This window comes from Anolis carolinensis, chromosome 1 (assembly GCF_035594765.1).
Source record: "Anolis carolinensis isolate JA03-04 chromosome 1, rAnoCar3.1.pri, whole genome shotgun sequence".
NCBI classification, from domain to species: Eukaryota; Metazoa; Chordata; class Lepidosauria; order Squamata; family Dactyloidae; genus Anolis; species Anolis carolinensis.
The window spans coordinates 99,994,929-100,014,368 of record NC_085841.1 but is presented as its reverse complement, the minus strand read 5'-3'; the positions used below and the strand labels follow the sequence as shown (position 1 = coordinate 100,014,368).

The window sequence follows — 19,440 nt, the reverse complement described above, 5'->3', positions numbered from 1 at the left end:
ATCTACATAGCCTCCTCCACTTGGCAGCCCCTCAAGGTCACCCCAAGGCTTGTGGGAACTTTCTGAATGAGCTATATTAGGATGCTGGGGGCTAAAAAGAAGGGAATTTGATTCACCAATGAACCAATCTTTTCTTATTACCATATTAGAGTTACATTTCTAAACACATAAGATGTCAAAATGCTCACCTATTTTTACTCTTCCTCTTTCTGGACCTTCTCCCATGACCAGAATATTTGCTGGTTTCTGGAAAACAAAGTAAAAAACTTAACACACTAACATGTGAAGTAATATTACGTATATCAAGTTTCTTGTTTACAGTGGAAGTTTACAGTCTTTAAATCATAACCCCTTTTGTTCCTTGATTCACAGGGGTTGGACTAGATGGCCCATGTGGTCTCTTCCAACTCTACTATTCTATGATTCCTCTTCATCCTGATGCGGGCAGGACATTATCTTAACACTCATTGATTCACCATTGAGAATCCTATTAAGATAGTCTTCAAATAACAATAAAACATACATCAGCATCAAGTTCCCCTTCTGTTTAGAAAACCACAATCTTTACTGTTTTGTTCAATCCTGATTTTATTTGTCATTGTTAAAACCTGAACCTGATATGCTTCACTTTATCTGTGTATACAGTATATGTTCTTTGCTTGTTTGTTTCTCATTTGGGAAAATCCCTGATGACCTCCATAATGGTTGTAGCTCTACCCATTTTTTCCAGGGAAAAGCCTGGCCAAGATGACTGCTGACGCAGGCAACTGCTGTACACAATCTGCCTCTGGAAGTCCTGATTGTGTTTGCATGCACTCATATACCCTATACGAAAGGCACTTTGAGAGTAACAGAGTTTAGTATTAGACTGAATTAGCACTCCTTGTTGGTCTATTGAGTCGATTCTGCTGGGAGAATTCAGATTAGAGATTCTCTCCTGCAGTTATCCACAACAGATATGCTTTTATTAAAAAAAACAACTCTTGAAACTCTGGCTATATTTAGTTCTATTTCCTTTTTTCCCGATAGCAGAGGTGAGCAACTGTACAAGAGCAGGGGCAAATTTTTATCTACAGTATCTCCCCACAGGCAGTATTTGGGGCCAGTTTTCTGTTTGCAAAAAGTATTGAGAGAGTTGGAAATTAAAGACATGAAGCCATCATGTTAACAGGTTTTTTTCCACCTGGGCTTTTGGGCTGCAAAATATGTGAGAAAAAGTGGGCTCAAAGGGGTTGGGGGAATTGCATTCTGCCCAAAGGTTACACTTTCCTCACCTCTGCTATACACCTCTGCATTATCCTGGCATTTTACCTAAAATTACAGCTCTCCTACGAAGGTTGCTATGATCTCTAGATGGCATATCAGTACAATATATCCCTCTCAACTTCTGCTTCTCTCAGACACAGACAGTGAGGAACTTTTGCTTGCAATAGCAATTAAAAGGCCAAGCAAAATAGGGATAAACTGTCTGGGCAATTTGCAGGGTTCCACTAACAGGAAGAACAAATCATTTTACAAATCAAGATAACTGGGAGAATTAGTATTCTACTTGAAGGAGTACAATTTTCCTACAGTAGTACTTTGGAAAGGGAATAGAGGTAAAACCTGAAGCTAGAATCATCACTGGAATGTGTGGTAGTATCAAAATATGATACACACATACTGTTACGAGTCAGATGCCAGCCAATATAAAAAACAACACAAAAGAGCCTAGAAAGTAACAAAAAAGGGCTCAAAACACTTTCTCTTCAGTGTCATAACAATGTCCAAAAAGAACTCAAAAAACCTCAACTTGAGATATAATCCTATATATATCCTAGAAAATAATCCGGATTAAAACAAACTACGTCGAAACGGCTGGAAACTCGCTCCACCTAGTCATTGGAGCTTAGCAAACACAGGAAAGCAACCAGCAACAACCCGCAGCGACCAGCGGCCACACCATGCCCCAAAACGTCCTTGAAGCCAATCCGCACCATAAGTCACAGCCGCCACATCCGGTCCGCGTTGTTAGGGAGAAGTCACAGGCATCGAGTTCCAGTTCGCGTCATTAAGGAGAAGTCCCAATCACCGAATTCCAGTCCAAGGTCAATCACAAAGAGCCAAAGCGACGGAGGCAAGCCGGCAGCTAATGCATAAAACCAACACAAGACAATCCAGCGCAAACCCACACAATGCCAGCCCCCTTTGCCACTAAAAAACCCAGGTTAACACTTACATCCCAAAGCAGTCTTCCAAACACGTCTTCTGAAACAGAGATCCCAAGAGTGCCCAACAAACACCTTCCTGATTGCAAGGTTACATTAGCAACAAACTTACTTTTATTTACAAGTCCTCCTCTGAGCTTGAGCCAGCTAACGCCCTAGCTACAGCTGATCCTTGTTGCTGTAAATCCTCATCGGAGCTGGAGTCGGCCAACGCCTCACCAATCCCTCCTCCAGCTGCTGCCCTTCTACGATCTCTCCAGCCAGTCCAAATTCTATCCAAACCCATAACTCCCTGAGATCCAGCTGTATCTTCGCTGTGCCATCCCTCAAATGTACCACTGCTTGTGGGTTCCTCAAAAATATCCCGGATCTCTTAAACCCTAGTCCAATCCATCACTTCACTCCCAGAGTCCGATATCCCATCCTCCTGACTCCCAGCCCCATAATCCCCTTCAAAACCCTCAAAAGATTCATCATCAGTGGGTTCCATAAGTATTTCCCAGATTCTCTTTGTTGCTCCTCATCGGAGTCTTGCTCATGAGCAGTCTTCCTGCCTCTTCTAACATAACTAGTAGTATCTCTACTTGAAGGCTCCATCACAACACATACAATTTTTCAAAATATCAGCAATGTTTTAAAGAAGAATCTGAAAAAATATTTGATTGTTGAATGTTACTATATGCTTTGTACGATAGAAATGCAGCTAGCAAATATTTTATTTACTTATTTAAAACATTTTAATACTGCCCTTGGAATTTCAATTAAACTATAACTTAAAAATACCACAAAACTACAATGTTTGGGCCTAAATCAAATTAGAAATCACAACTTAAGTACATAAATTGAATGTGAATTCAACAAGTCTGCTCTAGTTGGACTAGCCATTGGATTCAGGCTTTAATTCTTATACTTTAATACTTAATGCATAAGTAAATTAATTTAGTAATGCTACTGTTTTCCCATTTCTTCAACTCTGATATGCTGCTATGTTTTAGTGTTGTCAGAACTCAGACTTGACCCCAAAATTCCAGTTTTTATGTACTGTCTACAGGTGGGAGAGGAAGTATCAAATTCTCCAGTTTTAATGGGCTCTGTTTCGGGCCAGAGGAAAGGGATGTGTGCAAATCTGTAGCTTGGCTAACAGAGAAGCAGCTTGCAACAATTTGCAAGGATTATTTAATTTGTTGATGTGAATTGTAAAAACTGGAGAGGTGTGTGTCCTGTGGTCTTAAGTGGGCCTCCTCCTCCTTCCCTCCAGGAAGTTACCTTTCTCTCTAGTCTGCATTAAGTTAGTTGAAATATTCCTTTTCTCCTTTGTCTAAGGAATGATCGCGTCACTTCACCTTTATTTGGGAGCAGCCCCTTTAGCACAAATTTTTATCTTGGTTTCCAATCAGGAAAATATGCTGTATGAGTATTTCAATAACAAGCAGGGAGCAACTGTAGTTGCTACTTAATGCATAACATTCAATGATATCACCAGGAGACATCCTTAGGCTTCAGGTTGTCACGTGGCCTGTGAAAATCCTAAACTGGCAGCACTCAGTGTATTGCATTCAAATATCTTTACTTGCATTCTTTACCAAAGAAAGCTGTTTCTAAGTTGTACTAATTATCTGCAGAATTAGATCTATTGTGGTTTTATCCTACTTATCAAAATAAGATTATTTGTAAAATAAGATTTAAGCAAACACAATCTCTCAGTACAGTAGAGTCTCACTTATCCAACATAAACGGGCCGGCAGAATGTTGGATAAGCGAATATGTTGGATAATAATGAGGGATTAAGGAAAAACCTATTAAACATTAAATTAAGTTATGATTTTACAAATTAAGCACAAAAAAATCATGTTACACAACAAATTTGACAGAAAACGTAGTTCAATACCTAGTAATGCTATGTAGTAATTACTGTATTTACGAATTTAGCACCAAAATATCACAATGAATTGAAAACATTGACTACAAAAATGCGTTGGATAATCCAGAAGGTTGGATAAGCGAGTGTTGGATAAGTGAGACTCTACTGTAATTCCAATAAAGTAGAAATGGCTTATGAGAATAATTACATTATTAATACATTAACAGATTCAAATCTTAAAGGAAATATTTACAACTCTATCTACAATCTTATTACACACAGATACATAGTTTATGTAATTTAACTTAATCATATGTTTGTTTAATTTGATTAGAACAACTATGGCAGCATACATTTCCACTTTGGATAAGTAAAAAGGTAAAGGTTTCCCCTGACGTTAAGTCCAGTCATATCTGACTCTGGGGGTTGGTGCCGAAGAGCCGGCGTTGTCCGTAGACACCTCCAAGGTCATGTGGCCGGCATGACTGCATGGAACGCCATCCCGCTGGAGCGGTACCTATTGATTTACTCACATTTGCATGTTTTTGAACTGCTAGGTTGGCAGGAGCTGGGGCTAACAGCGGGTACTCATTCCGCTCCCTGGATTTGAACCTACGACCTTTTGGTCCGCAAGTTCAGCAGCTTAGTGCTTTAACACACTGAGCCACCGGAGGCTAAGTAACAGACCTTAAAAGAAGCTACGATGAAAATCTAGCCCTTCTTTCCTTATTGAAAACTTATGTCCATATGTATACAGCTAACCTGTTTGTTCAAAGGAAATTCCCTATATACTATGTATTATACTGATGCAATTAAAACTGAAACTCATCCAAAACAGGAACAGTACTTATAGCAGTTTGAGTGTTGTACTACATCCCTGGAGACCAGAGTATGAAATCCACTGGGCAGGGCTGTAGCCAGAAAAAAAATTCGGGAGGGGTTTTGAAAATTTCGGGGGGGGGGGGGGTTGAACCCCTAAACCCACCCACCCCACCCCCACCCCACTCCCGCTACAGGCCTGTCAATATCTGCTTGAGATAGTGCCTGGAGGGACTCTTAATTTTTTGCATCTCATAGACTTAGCATGGGGATTTAGTTAACCAGTTAAAATTCATGAGTAAACCAGGTTTTTTTTTAAATCTGAAAAATTTAGGGGGGGGGGGTTGAACCCCCAACCCACCCACCCCTACAGGCCTGCCACTGGATGACCTTCAGCAAATTACACTCCCTCAGTCTCAGAGGAAGACAAAGGTAACCCCCTCTGAATAAATCTTGTCCAAAAAAAAAATCATGATAGGGGCACACTAGGGTCACCATGATTTGAAAATGACTTACAAGAGCACAATGTCAGCTCACCACAGCCGCTCCTGAATGAACACACGAGACTCTCTGTGGTATCACCAGGAACTTTTACTGTAGGAAACATGAACATCAGAAAAGCCAAGAATGGGAGGCTCCGGCCAACCCTCCTTTATATACCCTCCCCCTCATTTGAACAGTCTCTTCCCGCTCAGTAAAACCCCGCGCAAATTCCCCGCCAAGTCCATCAGCCGTTTCTCCTCCGAGTCCTGGGACGCAGGTGTCTTATCAATGTCAGTGACCCTGAAACTCAGAGCCACATCCAGGCTCTAGTAGCAGGGTTCTGACATGGCGTCCTCCTCCCCTTCGTCCTGGAAGGAAAAGATTAAACACAACTATTGTTCTCCGCTGTCCAGAGTTCCTTTATACTTTTTTAACAGGCTGCAATGGAATACCGGGTGTACCTTTCCTAGGTCCTTTGGTAGCCTCAGCTCATAGGTCACTTCGTTTATTCTTTTTGCTACCCTGAATGGTCCTATATAGCGTGGAGCCAATTTCTTGGATGGGAACCCCAATTTCAGGTTTTTTGTGCTCAGCCAAACCAGATCTCCTTCGCCCAATTTGTCCCCCTCTCGGCGCCTACGATCCGCAAAGAGCTTGTACTTCTTTTGTGTTTCCCGCAATGCCTCTACCACGGTTTGCCACCCTTGCTTGATTTTGGCCGGCCATTCCTCGTCGGTCTGGCCCTCCCCTTCCTTCCACTCGGGTAGCCTGGGGAAAGGTGCCACCTCCTGTCCGTATACTATTTCGAATGGGGCACGACCTGTGGCCGAATGTACGGCCCCGTTAAAAGCCATCTCAGCAAACGGAAGAAGGTCCGCCCAATCATCCTGTCTATAATTGGTGTACATCCTTAAGAATTGGCACAGTGTCTGTTGGGTACGTTCGACCCCCCCGTTGGTCGCGGGATGAAAGGCCGAGCTCAGGTTCCTTTCTGCTCCTAACAGCTGTAAGAATTTTCCCCAAAATTTTGCAGTAAATTGGACTCCCCGGTCACTAATTATCTTGTCGGGACACCCATGTAGGCGATATACATGCTTCACATACAAATCAGCAAGTTTTTCAGCTGAAGGGAGTTTTGGCAGAGCCACAAAGTGTGCCTGTTTTGAGAATAGGTCCAATATTGTCCAAATGTATCTGTGGCCTCTGCTGGGGGGTAGTTCGCCTACAAAATCCATGGCTACGCATTCCCATGGCCTCATGGGCTCCACCACCTTCTGCAATAGCCCCTGGGGCTTCCCCGGTGGTGTTTTTCCCTCTGCACATAATTCACACTGCGTGACGTACCCCCTGGCGTCTTTCCTCATTCCGGGCCACCAGCATTGTTTGGCCAACAGTTTAATAGTCCTGGTGGGGCCTAGATGACCCGCACCCTTGTTATCATGGTACTTCCTTAACATTTCTCGTCTTAAACATTCAGGAATATACAATTTCTTATTTACAAACACCAAATCCCCACACAATTCTCCCTTTTCTTTGTTTGTTTGTAACCATTTGTCCATTCCATACGCTCGCTTCAACTCTTCCTCCCATATTTCTCCTCCCCCCGTGGAAATGGCAGTACGTTTGTTTTCTTTGGCCGCTTGTGCTCGAGTTAGTACTGCCAGGCCCCATTGCTTATCAAGAAAAATACTCCCTTCAGATTCCTGAATTCCTCCCCCGTGCTGAGGCATCCGAGAGAGAGCGTCAGCGAGTATATTATGTTTCCCCTGGAAGAATCTGAGTCTGAAATCAAAACGGCTGAAATATTGGGCCCATCTAATTTGCTTCGCTGATAGTTTACGAGGGGATCTTAGATACTGTAAATTTCTATGGTCAGTCCACACCTCAAACGGTGTTCCACTTCCTTCCAGAAAGTGTCTCCAGCACTCTAGTGCTTTTAGAATCGCTAAGGCTTCTCTCTCCCAAATCGGCCAGTTTTTTTCTGTATCGCTAAACTTTTTTGACAGATAGCCACATGGCTTCAGGTTCCCCCCCTCGTCTTTCTGTAGCAGAACTGCCCCATATGCCCGGTCTGACGCATCGCAATGTAGTACAAAGGCCTTAGACATATCAGGGTGCTGTAGGACAGGCTCCTCAGTAAAACGCTTTTTAAGGGCTTCGAAAGCTTCCTGGCATTCTATTGTCCAGGTCAGTTTGGCCCCTGGGGCCTTCACTTTGGCTGTTTCTCCCCTACCTTTAGTCTTTAACAAATCCGTTAATGGCAAAGTGAGGCGCGCAAAGTCCTTGATAAATGTTCTATAGAAGTTTGCGAACCCTAGGAAGGATTGCAGCTGCTTCCGTGTTTTGGGGGCTTCCCACCCCCTCACGTCTTCTACCTTCGCAGGGTCCATCGCCACTCCCTGGGAGGAAATCCTATACCCCAGAAAGTCTATCTGGTCTTTATTGAACTCGCACTTGGCAAGCTTCGCATACAGTTTTGCTTCTCTCAACTTTTGCAGGACTTCCCTGACTAGTTCTATGTGTTGCTCCTTAGTCCGAGATACTAACAATATGTCATCTAAAAAAACAAAGACTCCCTTGTACAACAATGGATGCAACACTTCGTTGATTAATTGCATGAACGCGGCGCCTCCGCCGCACAAACCGAAAGGGAGCACACGATAATTGAATAATCCGAATGCACAGGAGAAGGCCGTCTTCCACCTGTCCTCTGGTTTAATCTGCAATTTATGGTACGCTTCAATTAAGTCCAATTTAGTGAATATCTGTCCCTCCGATAACTGGGCGATCAAGTCCTTCACTAAAGGTAGGGGGTATTTATTTACAGAACTGATTGCATTCAGGCCCCTGTAGTCAATGCAGAGCCTCAGCGTTTGGTCCTTTTTGCGCCTGAACAACACAGGCGCCCCTAGAGGGGAATTTGAAGGCTCTATGAAACCCCTCGCTAGGTTTTTATCAATGTATTTTCTCAGTTCCTCCTTTTCCCTAGCCGACATTGGGTATATTTTTGCCTTAGGAAGCTCTGCTCCTGGGACTAGCTCTATCTTCACTTCAACTCTCCGCTTCGGTGGGAAACTGTCTGCTTCCTTCTCATCAAATACGTCCACAAAATCCCGATACTCTGGGGGTAATTTATCTGCCAGTTCTGCTATCCTGATAGAGTCTTCCTCCCCCCTTTTCCCCGGCTCCCTCTCCACTTCCTGGCTCCCTCCTTCCAACTTCATCCTGAAGATCATGCTCTTATCCTCCCAGTTGATTTGCGGGTTGGCCTGCCCCAGCCATGGCATGCCTAGTATAACATTATAGCTGGCTATTTGTGATATCACAAATGACACCTTTCCTTCCCAACTCCCTATCTTACACTTTACATCTTCGGCACTGTACTTAGCTAATGATCCCGATGCTGTGGATCCGTCCAACTGCGAAAAAGCTATTGGGGATTCTAGGTTCGTTCTTTCGCATCCCAATCCCTCGGCTAATTCAGGGGAGATGATGTTCCTGGAACATCCACAATCCACAAATGCTTTGCAGGTTGCTTGTTTGCTGCCACTTTCCAGCTGAATGGGGACCACTATCATGGCTTTGTCCTGACTTACCAACCCCCCCGAGTGGTGCCTCATCGGTGGTTCTTCCTCGGCGCGTTTCCCTGCCACGGCTCTTGGTTTGGGCGGGCCTCCGCCTTCCCCTTTTCTCTGCCAGCACTCGGCAGCCCTGTGGCCCAAACGGCCGCACACGAAGCAGCCCCTCCTGCTGGTGCTCACGTTCCCTGTCGGCTCCGTTCTCCTCCCGGCTGGGGTTGATCCCTCCTTCCGGCTCCCCTCTTTCATCTGCGGCCGCTGCTGTAGCCCTCCTCGGTGCCTCCTCGCCTGGGCCAGCGATGTCTCGATGCGCCCCGCCAGCTGAATCCATCCGCGCAGTGTGTCAGGCTCATCACGATGCACCGCCCAGGAGAGGATCTCCCGCCTGAGCCCCTCTTTGAAGAGTTCTATCTTTGTCACTGCAGACCATTCCGGCACCTTTTCAGCGAGGCATTGGAACTCCTCCGCATACTCAGATACCGACCTCTGCCCCTGGGAGACGGTCTTCAACTCCTCCCTCGCCCGGATCTGCTCCAGTGGATCTCGGAAACGGGTCTCCAGGGCCCCCATAAAGCGTCGGAGTGACCCCAGACATGGGTCGCGCCGCGCGTGTAGTTGAACGTACCAGCTGGCCGCTCCCCTCTTCAACACTGCACCAATGGCCCGTACCCGGCTGGATTCCGTTCTAAAAGTGTGGGCATTGTCCTCCATATAGCCCCTCACCGTGGTCAGGAAAAAATCCAGTTCAGAGGACTCTCCCCCAAACTCGATCCTTAGTTCCTCTCGTCTCGGTAGGGGTCCCTGTGGTGGCAATCCCCAATTCTCCGCCCGTCGCAAGCCCCCTTGCGGGCCAGTGGGCCCCGCTGCTGCTTCCCTTTGTCCTGTGCCACGCCCGGCATTCGCCAGGGGCACCAGGGTCTCAGTTGGGAGCGTAGCCGGGATTCTCGGAGGCTTTTCCCCTTCGTCGTCACTCTCCTCCACCCGCGTCAGGCTCGTTTGGATCTTGGGCCGGGCACCGGGCTCCTTTCGCATTTCCCTTCCCTTCGGTGCTGGGAGGTCTGCAAAGCCCTGGCTGCTTCCCATGCTCACGTCCCACATTGAGCTAGCCCGGAGTTCCCTTCCTCGCTCCGGCTCCGCCAAAACCGCCAGGCGCTCCATCGCCCTCGACATCACTGCCAGGGTGGTCTCCATCGCCGACATCCTCTCCTCCAGAAACACCATCTTTTGCGGGCCTGGGGAAGGTGAACCTTCCTCTCCTCCGGTGCTATCTCCCCGCACCACTCCGCGCCTCTGGGTTACCCCATTTGGCTGGGCATAAGCGGTGGATGACGCCAGGGCCGCCAGCTGGTGGAACTCAGCGTCCGTCTCGGGAGTTGCCCTTTCCGACCTTCCTCCTCCGGCGCCCAAGAGCTCTTCATCCTCCACTTGCATGTTACACCTCACCGCTACAGCGGGATGGTGTCCGTATTCTTGGCTTAGTGTCAGCTCACCACAGCCGCTCCTGAATGAACACACGAGACTCTCTGTGGTATCACCAGGAACTTTTACTGTAGGAAACATGAACATCAGAAAAGCCAAGAATGGGAGGCTCCGGCCAACCCTCCTTTATATACCCTCCCCCTCATTTGAACAGTCTCTTCCCGCTCAGTAAAACCCCGCGCAAATTCCCCGCCAAGTCCATCAGCCGTTTCTCCTCCGAGTCCTGGGACGCAGGTGTCTTATCAATGTCAGTGACCCTGAAACTCAGAGCCACATCCAGGCTCTAGTAGCAGGGTTCTGACACACAACAAATATATTTGGCAGCGTAACTTTATAATGAAAAAGCAGTAAGCGCTGCTTCTTTAAGCATTTAAATTGCATGCTAATGCTTTTATGTCAAGCTACTATGAGTCTCCTTTAGGAGAGATAAAGCAAGGTATTAAGAATAATACCCCACTTAGAATCCCACCCATGGGAGAAAAGCGGAATAAACAAACAACAAGAACAACAACGTACACTGTACAGATGCTACTACCTGGCCATTGCAAGTGTTCACTCTAGTTCATTAATGTTTACCTTCGGTTTTTATGAGATTGAAGTTTCTTCCATACCCAGTTAGTACTTCAGGTCAACAGGGCAGTGTAGGACAGGGTGCAAAGTAGCAAAAAAATGTACCAGCTGGTACTCTTCTGACTTTTTCATTACATTTGCAAAATAGTTTATGGTTTTCCATTTCACTTTGTTAGCCACAACTGTCATTTCGGCTACAACAATGCATCTTGTGCTATCTGATGTGTGGGGCTAGCAGTTTTCCACCTAATATGCCAAGAACCAGTATCACATTTGTGCCCACTGGCTACAACTATTTTACTTTCTTGGAAATTCTGTGTGTACTGGAAACTGCAGGCTTGTTGACCAGAACTAGGATAATCACAGATTTTACCTATTATGTATATACTATATACATTTGTGTATTAGTAAAAAGATACACACACACAATATTTATTTATTTATTTATTTCCATCCTTTCTATCCCGCCCTTCTCACCCGAAGGGACTCAGGGCAGCTTACAAAACTGGTAGAATTCGATGCCAATACACAACAAAACAAAAGAATAAAAACATAAGCAGTTAAATACAGATTTAAAACAATACAAAATACTTGTTGAGCCATTCATCCACAAAAACCTTGTACATAAACCTTAGTCCAGACCGAGTCGAAGCCAACAAAACAAAATTCACATAGCCAGGTCTTCACTTTCTTTCTAAAACTCAAAAGGGATGGAGCCTGCCGGATGTCATTAGGGAGGGAGTTCCACAGCCGAGGAGCCACCACTGAGAAGGCCCTGTCTCTCATCCCCACCAGGCGCACCTGTGAGGCGGGCGGGACCGAGAGCAGGGCCTCCCCTGAAGATCTTAAATTACGTGGTAGGTCATAGCGGGAGACAAGTTCGGACAAGTAAGCTGGGCCGGAACCGTTTAGAGCTTACAGATCTAAAAAGTCTGGATTGACATATCCCTGGATCACCGTAAGTAACAGTGCGGACCCTGTACCTATGGGACTGATAGCTGCAATTTCACCTACCTGCATCTGACAAAATATTCCTTTCTAGGAATTTGCTAGGTCCCCCAGGCTACGGTATGTCTCTATTGGGACTCACTTAAGCTTTCACCTTTTACCATTGTACTCAGGGAACAGGATGTTTTCTTTTTTGATAAATGTTAAGGTACTTAACTAAAAAATAAATCACTTTCTTCCATGAGTAGTGTGGCAAAAGGCAGTTGTGTTACTAGGGATAATGTCACCCTATGTAACTCCTCCGGTACCGCAATTCCTGTGGTGCACCTTCCCTTTTCGACTGCTCAAAGAGAGGGGAGGGCAGTGTACTTGTAAGAATAGAATATCACCCCTTTGCCCATTGTTCAGGGCCACCCATCTCAACTGCAGCTGCTGCAGCTGCTCCTCCCTCTTTCGGCCAGCAAAGACTCAATCTCTCACTCCTGTTCCAGCTGTTTCTCCCGCCCTAACAACAGCACACTTTTCTTCTTTGGCTCTCTGGTTGCCAGTGACATTAAAAGGCTGCTCCAGAGTCACCATTACCATAATGGGACACAACCATAGTTGCCTGCCCTTGGGCCCACCATGGCTGTGCTGCTGCCCAGGAGCCAGAGGTAATGTGTGCACCACCGCTGCCACCAGTCAAGAAAAAATCTGAAACAGAAGCATGAGCGCAGAACACTGTTAGCTGAAGATAGGACAGTGGAGGAAGTTTCAGCAGTAGCAAGAATTTGTTGGGACATAAGACAGTTTTGGCAAAGATGAGGAAAGACAGTAAGATTCCATTTGCTTATTCATGACTAAACTGCTTCTCCCCACTCTGAGTGACCCAGAAGGGAAGGTGAAGTGCAGGCACTGTGGCAAAGAAGAAGGTTCTACCACATGAGGGCAGAGGTCGAAATTTAAGACACAAGTGAAGACCTGTCTTTTCTGACAGGCCTACCCAGGCAGTTTTAATGACAAATTTTAAACTTCAATTCAATGTCTATTTTTTGTTTTGTGTATTTTAATATGCATTGTATGGAAATATGTTTTAATATGTGTATTTTACAGAGTGTTTTTAAATGATTATGTGTTTTGATTGTGTGTTTTAGCAATGATTTTACCCGCCTCGAACAGCAAGGAGAGACAGGTAAGAAATAAAATTATTATTATTATTTTATTATGACACAGCAATTATTATTATTATTATTATTATTATTATTATTATTATTATTATTATTATATGACGCAGCAAACAAGATAGATAGGCTGGATTTCGTATCACAAAATCACAAGTCGAACACTTCCCAAGTGTCTAGGACACTATTATTATTATTATTATTATTATTATTATTATTATTATTATTATTATTAGGGCAACATTATGTGTCTCATGGAGGTTGCAGCACTGGCAGTTATTTGGGTGTGCTTCCTCTAATGGTGCTATCCAGTGCTATCCGCACTCCCCTAGCATGAAGCCACTGATAAACAATTTGGATTGCCTGGATAGGAAATTGGTGGTGGCAGTGGCTGGAGAAGCTGGCCTCCTTAAGGTAGCACTTCTGCTTTCCCTTTCCATTGACTAACACTCTGTTATGCTCGGGTAATGTCAAACCCATAACCATGGCTGGAAAATCTGCCCTTGACTTAATTATGAAGTCAACTCATGATATATATCAAGCACACTGCTTTGGCAAAGCCCCCAAACTGCTGTTGGTTTTGTTGGCTCTATCATTCCACTAACAGAAAAATATATTTTATTCAGATTTAATTAAATAGGTTGGTTTGTGTTCCTGGGGATTTATTGGGAGGTACTGGCCATGTGTTTTATTGTTATATTTTAATTGTGTTTTTACTTCATGTTTTTAAAATCAATATTTATTAACTTTTCTTTTGTTGTTAGATGCCTTGAGAGCCAGCTAAATAAAAAAGTGAGTTATACATTTCATAAATAAATAAATAACAGCTACTTGAGTCCCCATATCAGGAGAAAGGCAGGATAAAAATTAAAATAAGGCAAATAAATAAATAAGTGTTCTTCTGGAAACAAGAGGCTTAAAAGCATGTGCAGACAAAATGAGAACTGAAATTAGAAATGATATAGCTGTTGTTTGTAGGAACAAACAAAAAACATTCTGTACCTAAAACAACATTTAGTTGTTCAATAATAACTTCAGTTTAAACAACTTAGAGCCCTCCCTATATTGTGGATAACAACTCCCATCACAAAGCCATGCTGGCTGTTATCTTGGAAATTGTAGGGCAATCTAACATGAATATCAGATTGGGAAGATTCCTTTTAAAACTGAAATTATTATGAACAGAATATACCAGCTGTTAAAGAAAATAACAGTCCTGGGTCAGCACATCTTTAGTTGCTATAGAAACAAAAAGGTTAGATTTAGAATCTCATGTTTAAATTATCAGCAATAAAAAACTGAACAAACAGATCCCTGCTGAGAGTGAACTGTGCAGCCCGATTGTGCAGTAAAGGTGTAAATGTAGAATGAACAAGGTCAACAATAATTAACTGGAACCATCTGGTGCAGAAAAAGAATATATATGTTGAAAGCTAAAACCAATTCCTTAGAGTAGTAAACATGCAAGTGATTGAGTTTTCTTTCCCCAGGCTTGAGGGTATAAGAAGAGAAGGTAAGGGAGAGAGACTGATAGAGCAATTATACCATGTTCTTGAAGACTAAAAACCCCATTTGACATCAATCAGAAACCAAACTGCAGAAACACCATTTTTGCTTGCGTTAATGTGGCTCGAATCAACTTTTATGCCCAGAGGTGGTCAGAAAGGAGCCAGCAAAAACAAACTTATATAAAACTGTCTGCAGTTTTGAATGAGAGGAACACAGCTGATAAGAGGAACAATGGACAACAAAATGCTAGTATTTAGTAGTCCTTGTTGTTCCTGCTTATCTAGGATGTAGTTCTTTAGAGATACAACATTCCCATGAGAAAAAAACAATCTCCTCAGGGGAGTGCTGCTTTGTATTTACCTTTTTGGGTGTGTGGGCTGTCATTCATTGTCAAACAAAAGCAACTTAACCATTTGTTACTCTATCAAAACAATCAGTGGGAAAATGACTTTATGATACTTAAAATACTTGGGTTATAAGCTCATTAAATCTAGATAATATTACTGCTTTCAGTCTGTGCAGATAAAAACCTTCTTTTGGGGGCGACACGAATAATCCTAAATACTCTAACTGTAATTACTATGGGGAAAACGTGAAATGAGACATTTTAGGCACCTAGTGGTCAGAGCTACCTCTTTCTGTTATCACAGAACTAGATGAGAGTTAGTAACCATAAGAGTGCCATAGGACAAGGCCATAACAATGATACTTTTAAAAGCTACTCTAGGGGTGCATCTACATTGTAGAATTAATGGAGTTTGACGCCACAGTCATAGCTCAATGCTATGGAAACAACGTCTTTTAGTCTTCTTTGCAAAAGAATGCTGGTGCCTCATCAGACTATAACATTCAAGATTCCATAGTGTTGAGTCATGATTCTATAGTGTAGATGGATCTGACAAGAAAGAAAGTCATTACTAAGCATAAAAGGAATCCTTCCAAGTCTTGGCTCGAATAATGTGATATTGACTTATGCAAATTCACTTTTCTTTTCACAATATATCAAATGGATCTTCCTACTTTCATCATCTTTAATATATTTGAGAATGTATGAATTTGATACAGAGAATGTCAACATATTATCACTATACGGATTGGACATGTAGTAATAGTTACATATATACACACATTTATGTTTGTGTGTACAAATGTATATTATAATAGTATTACAATGATCTGGTAATATTTACTGACTGTTATCATATAACTCCAGTTATAGTAGATTCATTACTCTTTTGAAATCAAAAGAACTGAGCAAAATGAAAGTTATACTTAAATATAAACAGAGGCATAAAAATGTATTGGCTAGTTTTAATTTGTTTGCTTTTTTTAATTGCAGCACAAACTGATATTTTTAACTGAAATGTGAGATTGTCATTGTAGATATCATATTTGGTCGTGTAATAACCACACTTTTATCCCCTTTGACAGAAGAAAGGGGGTGCAACTATTACCCAAAAAAGGGGGGGCTACAGTAAACAATAGCTTTGCTTGCCTGCCTGTCCTTTTCAGGCATGGGGCTTCTTTCACTCGCTCACTCAATCACTCACCCACCCACTCACATGCCAGCCCATTTGCCCGCCTTTCAGGAAGGGGGTTTCCCAGAGCTGGTTCCAAGCTTTTGTACTCAGTTGCATGAAGCAATCTACCTGAAAGGCAGATGAGCGAGCGGGCAGACAGGCAAACAAACAGGCCCATGAGCAAGCAAGTGAGTGAAAGAAGTACCACGCCTGAAAGGGGGGGGGGTGGATGGGTGGGAGATCAAGCAAATTGGGCAGTACATTGAGGCAGTTAATCAGAGCTGTAACTATTATGCAATGAAAGGAAAAATATTGATTTTGGGACCCACAAAATGGAGGTGCGACTTATTACACAGTGCCAACTATTTTGCACTGAAATACAATACACTCACCCACTCCCACCAAATGCAAATTTAAAATTGCATTTATTTTGGGATTGTTGCTTTTTAATGCGTGTTCCATGATTTTACTTTCATTGATACTTAGCTACTTTGATGGGTTTTTGTCCAAATAAAGGAAAACTGAGATAGGAATAAACAAGATTTTAAACAAGTGAAAAATAATTGAGCGCTGAAGGTTAGTCACACAGTCAAAGGCCAAGACTCAAATCTGCAGCATTAACATTTTCCTCTTTCCTGTTGTCAATGACTGACAGTATTTATTAACTTCACATAACTAAAATTTCAGCTGGAGCACAACTTCTGTTTCTGATCCATAAACAAATAAATTTATACAATTACCATTGTAGCCTATGCAGGAACTATCTGGTTAAAGTAATACTTAGTAGTGAAAATTACTTCTGCTGACTTTGCTCTGCTAAGCTGCATATGTTTGGGAAGCTAATAAATGGTATTGCATGCCAAGCCAATATGCTAAAACTGTTGTAGCAGTGAGAGAGAGAAATGAAAATAGATGGCTGCTTTCTTGGAAAATGGAGATCAGTGGGTAATACTGAGAAAAGTAAATTTCTAACACATCATGATCCATAGGCACAGATCTCAGATTTTAATCGAAGGCAGACAGCACAATGTATCATTTGCCCCCAAGAAGTCATTATTAAATGCTAAGTGTTTAAATGCTGGAAATTGCTCACATTCCCTTACCACCCTATCAAAGTATAGGATCACAGAGGTTAGCATAGATGGTGTGAACATACGTAGACTGAACAAGGTCAGCAATACCTAGTGAATGATGACAACATGAACAATACATGTTTAGATCATGTTGAGGGTCTACTCTGATATGTAGTTGTATCCAATTATGGCTTTGTGCTACTGGGAAAAAACTGCTATAAAGGAGGGCAACTGATTCTCACTGGACCAATCCATTGCAGTCCCCTGAAAGGCTGCTTCAGCCTCTGCAACAGTATAGGATATAGCATGGAGTGCAGCAACAGAATGAAATCAGCAAAGATAAGATGCTTCTCTTTCTCTTTGGTGAGCAGAAAAAGATTAATTCATCCTTCATTTCAGAAGACAAGCCAACAGAGTTCAGAACCTTTCCAACACTGAGATAATGCCTCAGGCTTTAAATAAAAAATGCAGTAACTTTAAAAGAAGCAATCACAAATAAAGCAGCACGACGTAATGAAAAACAAATAAGGAACAAAGAAAGTATTAATGTGGCACTATGCAAATTTCACCTTACAAAATTCATCATCAGTGTGGCTTTCCTGACTTCCCAGCCACTACGTAAAAAGAATCCATTTTCTTGATTAATACGATAGTAGGACTTGTGACAGGAAAGGGATCCACTGCAATACAGGGTGATAAGGGAATGGCCAGACTCTGCAAATTTATATCCAGTTTCTTGTACATACTTTCTAAATGTGTCAACTATCAAGGCAAAGGTATATATTTTGTAACATTTCATGAAGGTAGACATAACCCCAATTTACTGCTATTGAAATATCCACAGAGGACAATACAATGAATATTTTGGATTTCTAAGCATTTTGATTCTTCTGAGATAGACCTTTCAAATCCTCTTGTGTTCTAGTGTATTCTTGGGGGGGGGGGGGAGTGTTTAGAGCAAAACAAGCTCTTTTAATTTATTAAAGGCAATACTGATCTTGAAATTTAAGATACTGTACTGCATAGGGAAGGTACTTATCTCCCTTTATTACTGGGAAAATGTAAAATTAATATCAGCACCTTCCAGAAATTCACAGGGAAGCATAATGAATGTTACCAGAACCAACATCCAGGTTCAAAAATGGCAAACTACATATGGAAGAGGCATCTTGAAGGATGTACTTGATACAAGATAGCCAGAATTTGGTTAACTTACTATGAATCCCATGGATTCTCTATAAAGCCGCTGAATGTTCAGATGAAGACTTCCAGCAGCTACCTGAATAACCAGAAGACAATGTTGCTTTCCCATCTCTCATTTGAGGAAGGTTTTCTGTGTAGATTCATAAATCCTATTAATCAGCTATTTAGGAAAGGAAAGAATGAAAGTAATTTGTTCTTTCCCCTCATCGTTGCTGAACAAGATTTACAAGACACCTAGAACCCTTTCTTAAAGTTAACACACTTACATATAGGGATCAGCAGGAAAGAGATCCAGGAGTGCAATGTTCCAACAATAGCTGATCACTTAAAATATGATCAAAATCAGGGTCCTGTAAGGTCCTTTTGGTGCCCTTCTGATGGTGAGTATGAGCATCAACAATTATGTTATGTTGACAGTGCATAGCGCATGAGCATCTTGAATCCTGTAAGAAAACTTTTAGAGTTTGATGCTCTTGAAGTTATGGGCTCTTCTGCTTCTTGGAGAGTTTTTAAATTACATTTTTAAAGTGGGGAAAAATATGATAACTGATTCTAGAATATGTATAGTTTGTCCTTCACTTGAGAATTGACGATTCAATAAATCCTAAGTTGTTAGCAGCAGGATGGGAATAGTTCTTACATCAGAAAAACCCACATGGGGAAAATATTAAAGTTAGGGCAGTGGAGTTCTTTTTAAAAGAAATGCAAAAAGACGTAGGTCTACTACTCATAAATTTTAAGTGTATTCCTTACATGTGAAGAAACCCAAAACTATACATTCATATGTGACAATGCATTTAGGAATGTTGGTGAGGCTTAGTAACACAGGGAAGTTATTTTCCCTACGCAACATGCCATTAAAATTTTGAGAAGGCATGGAAATATTTCCCAGTATAAGATAACCTGAAAGGCAATGGTTAAAATAGAATATTTTATTGCACATTTGACTGAACTTGGTGGCTTTAGGCTCACTGAAGTATGTTCAAACTTCAAATGAAGTAGAATGGGTTGAAGGAGAAGAAGAAAGGCC

General features: G+C 42.5%; 1 protein-coding gene across 4 annotated transcripts in view; it reads right to left on the bottom strand.

Annotated features, from left to right (window-relative positions):
- The window catches only part of cdk19 (cyclin dependent kinase 19), a 160,840-nt gene that overhangs the window by 48,402 nt on the left and 92,998 nt on the right, over positions 1-19,440 (bottom strand). For all 4 annotated transcript variants that reach the window (XM_062968995.1, XM_062968994.1, XM_062968993.1 and 1 more), the window contains one exon: positions 189-246. In XM_062968995.1, coding sequence (XP_062825065.1) covers positions 189-246 — 58 coding nt within the window. The remainder of the gene's footprint in view (positions 1-188; positions 247-19,440) is intronic.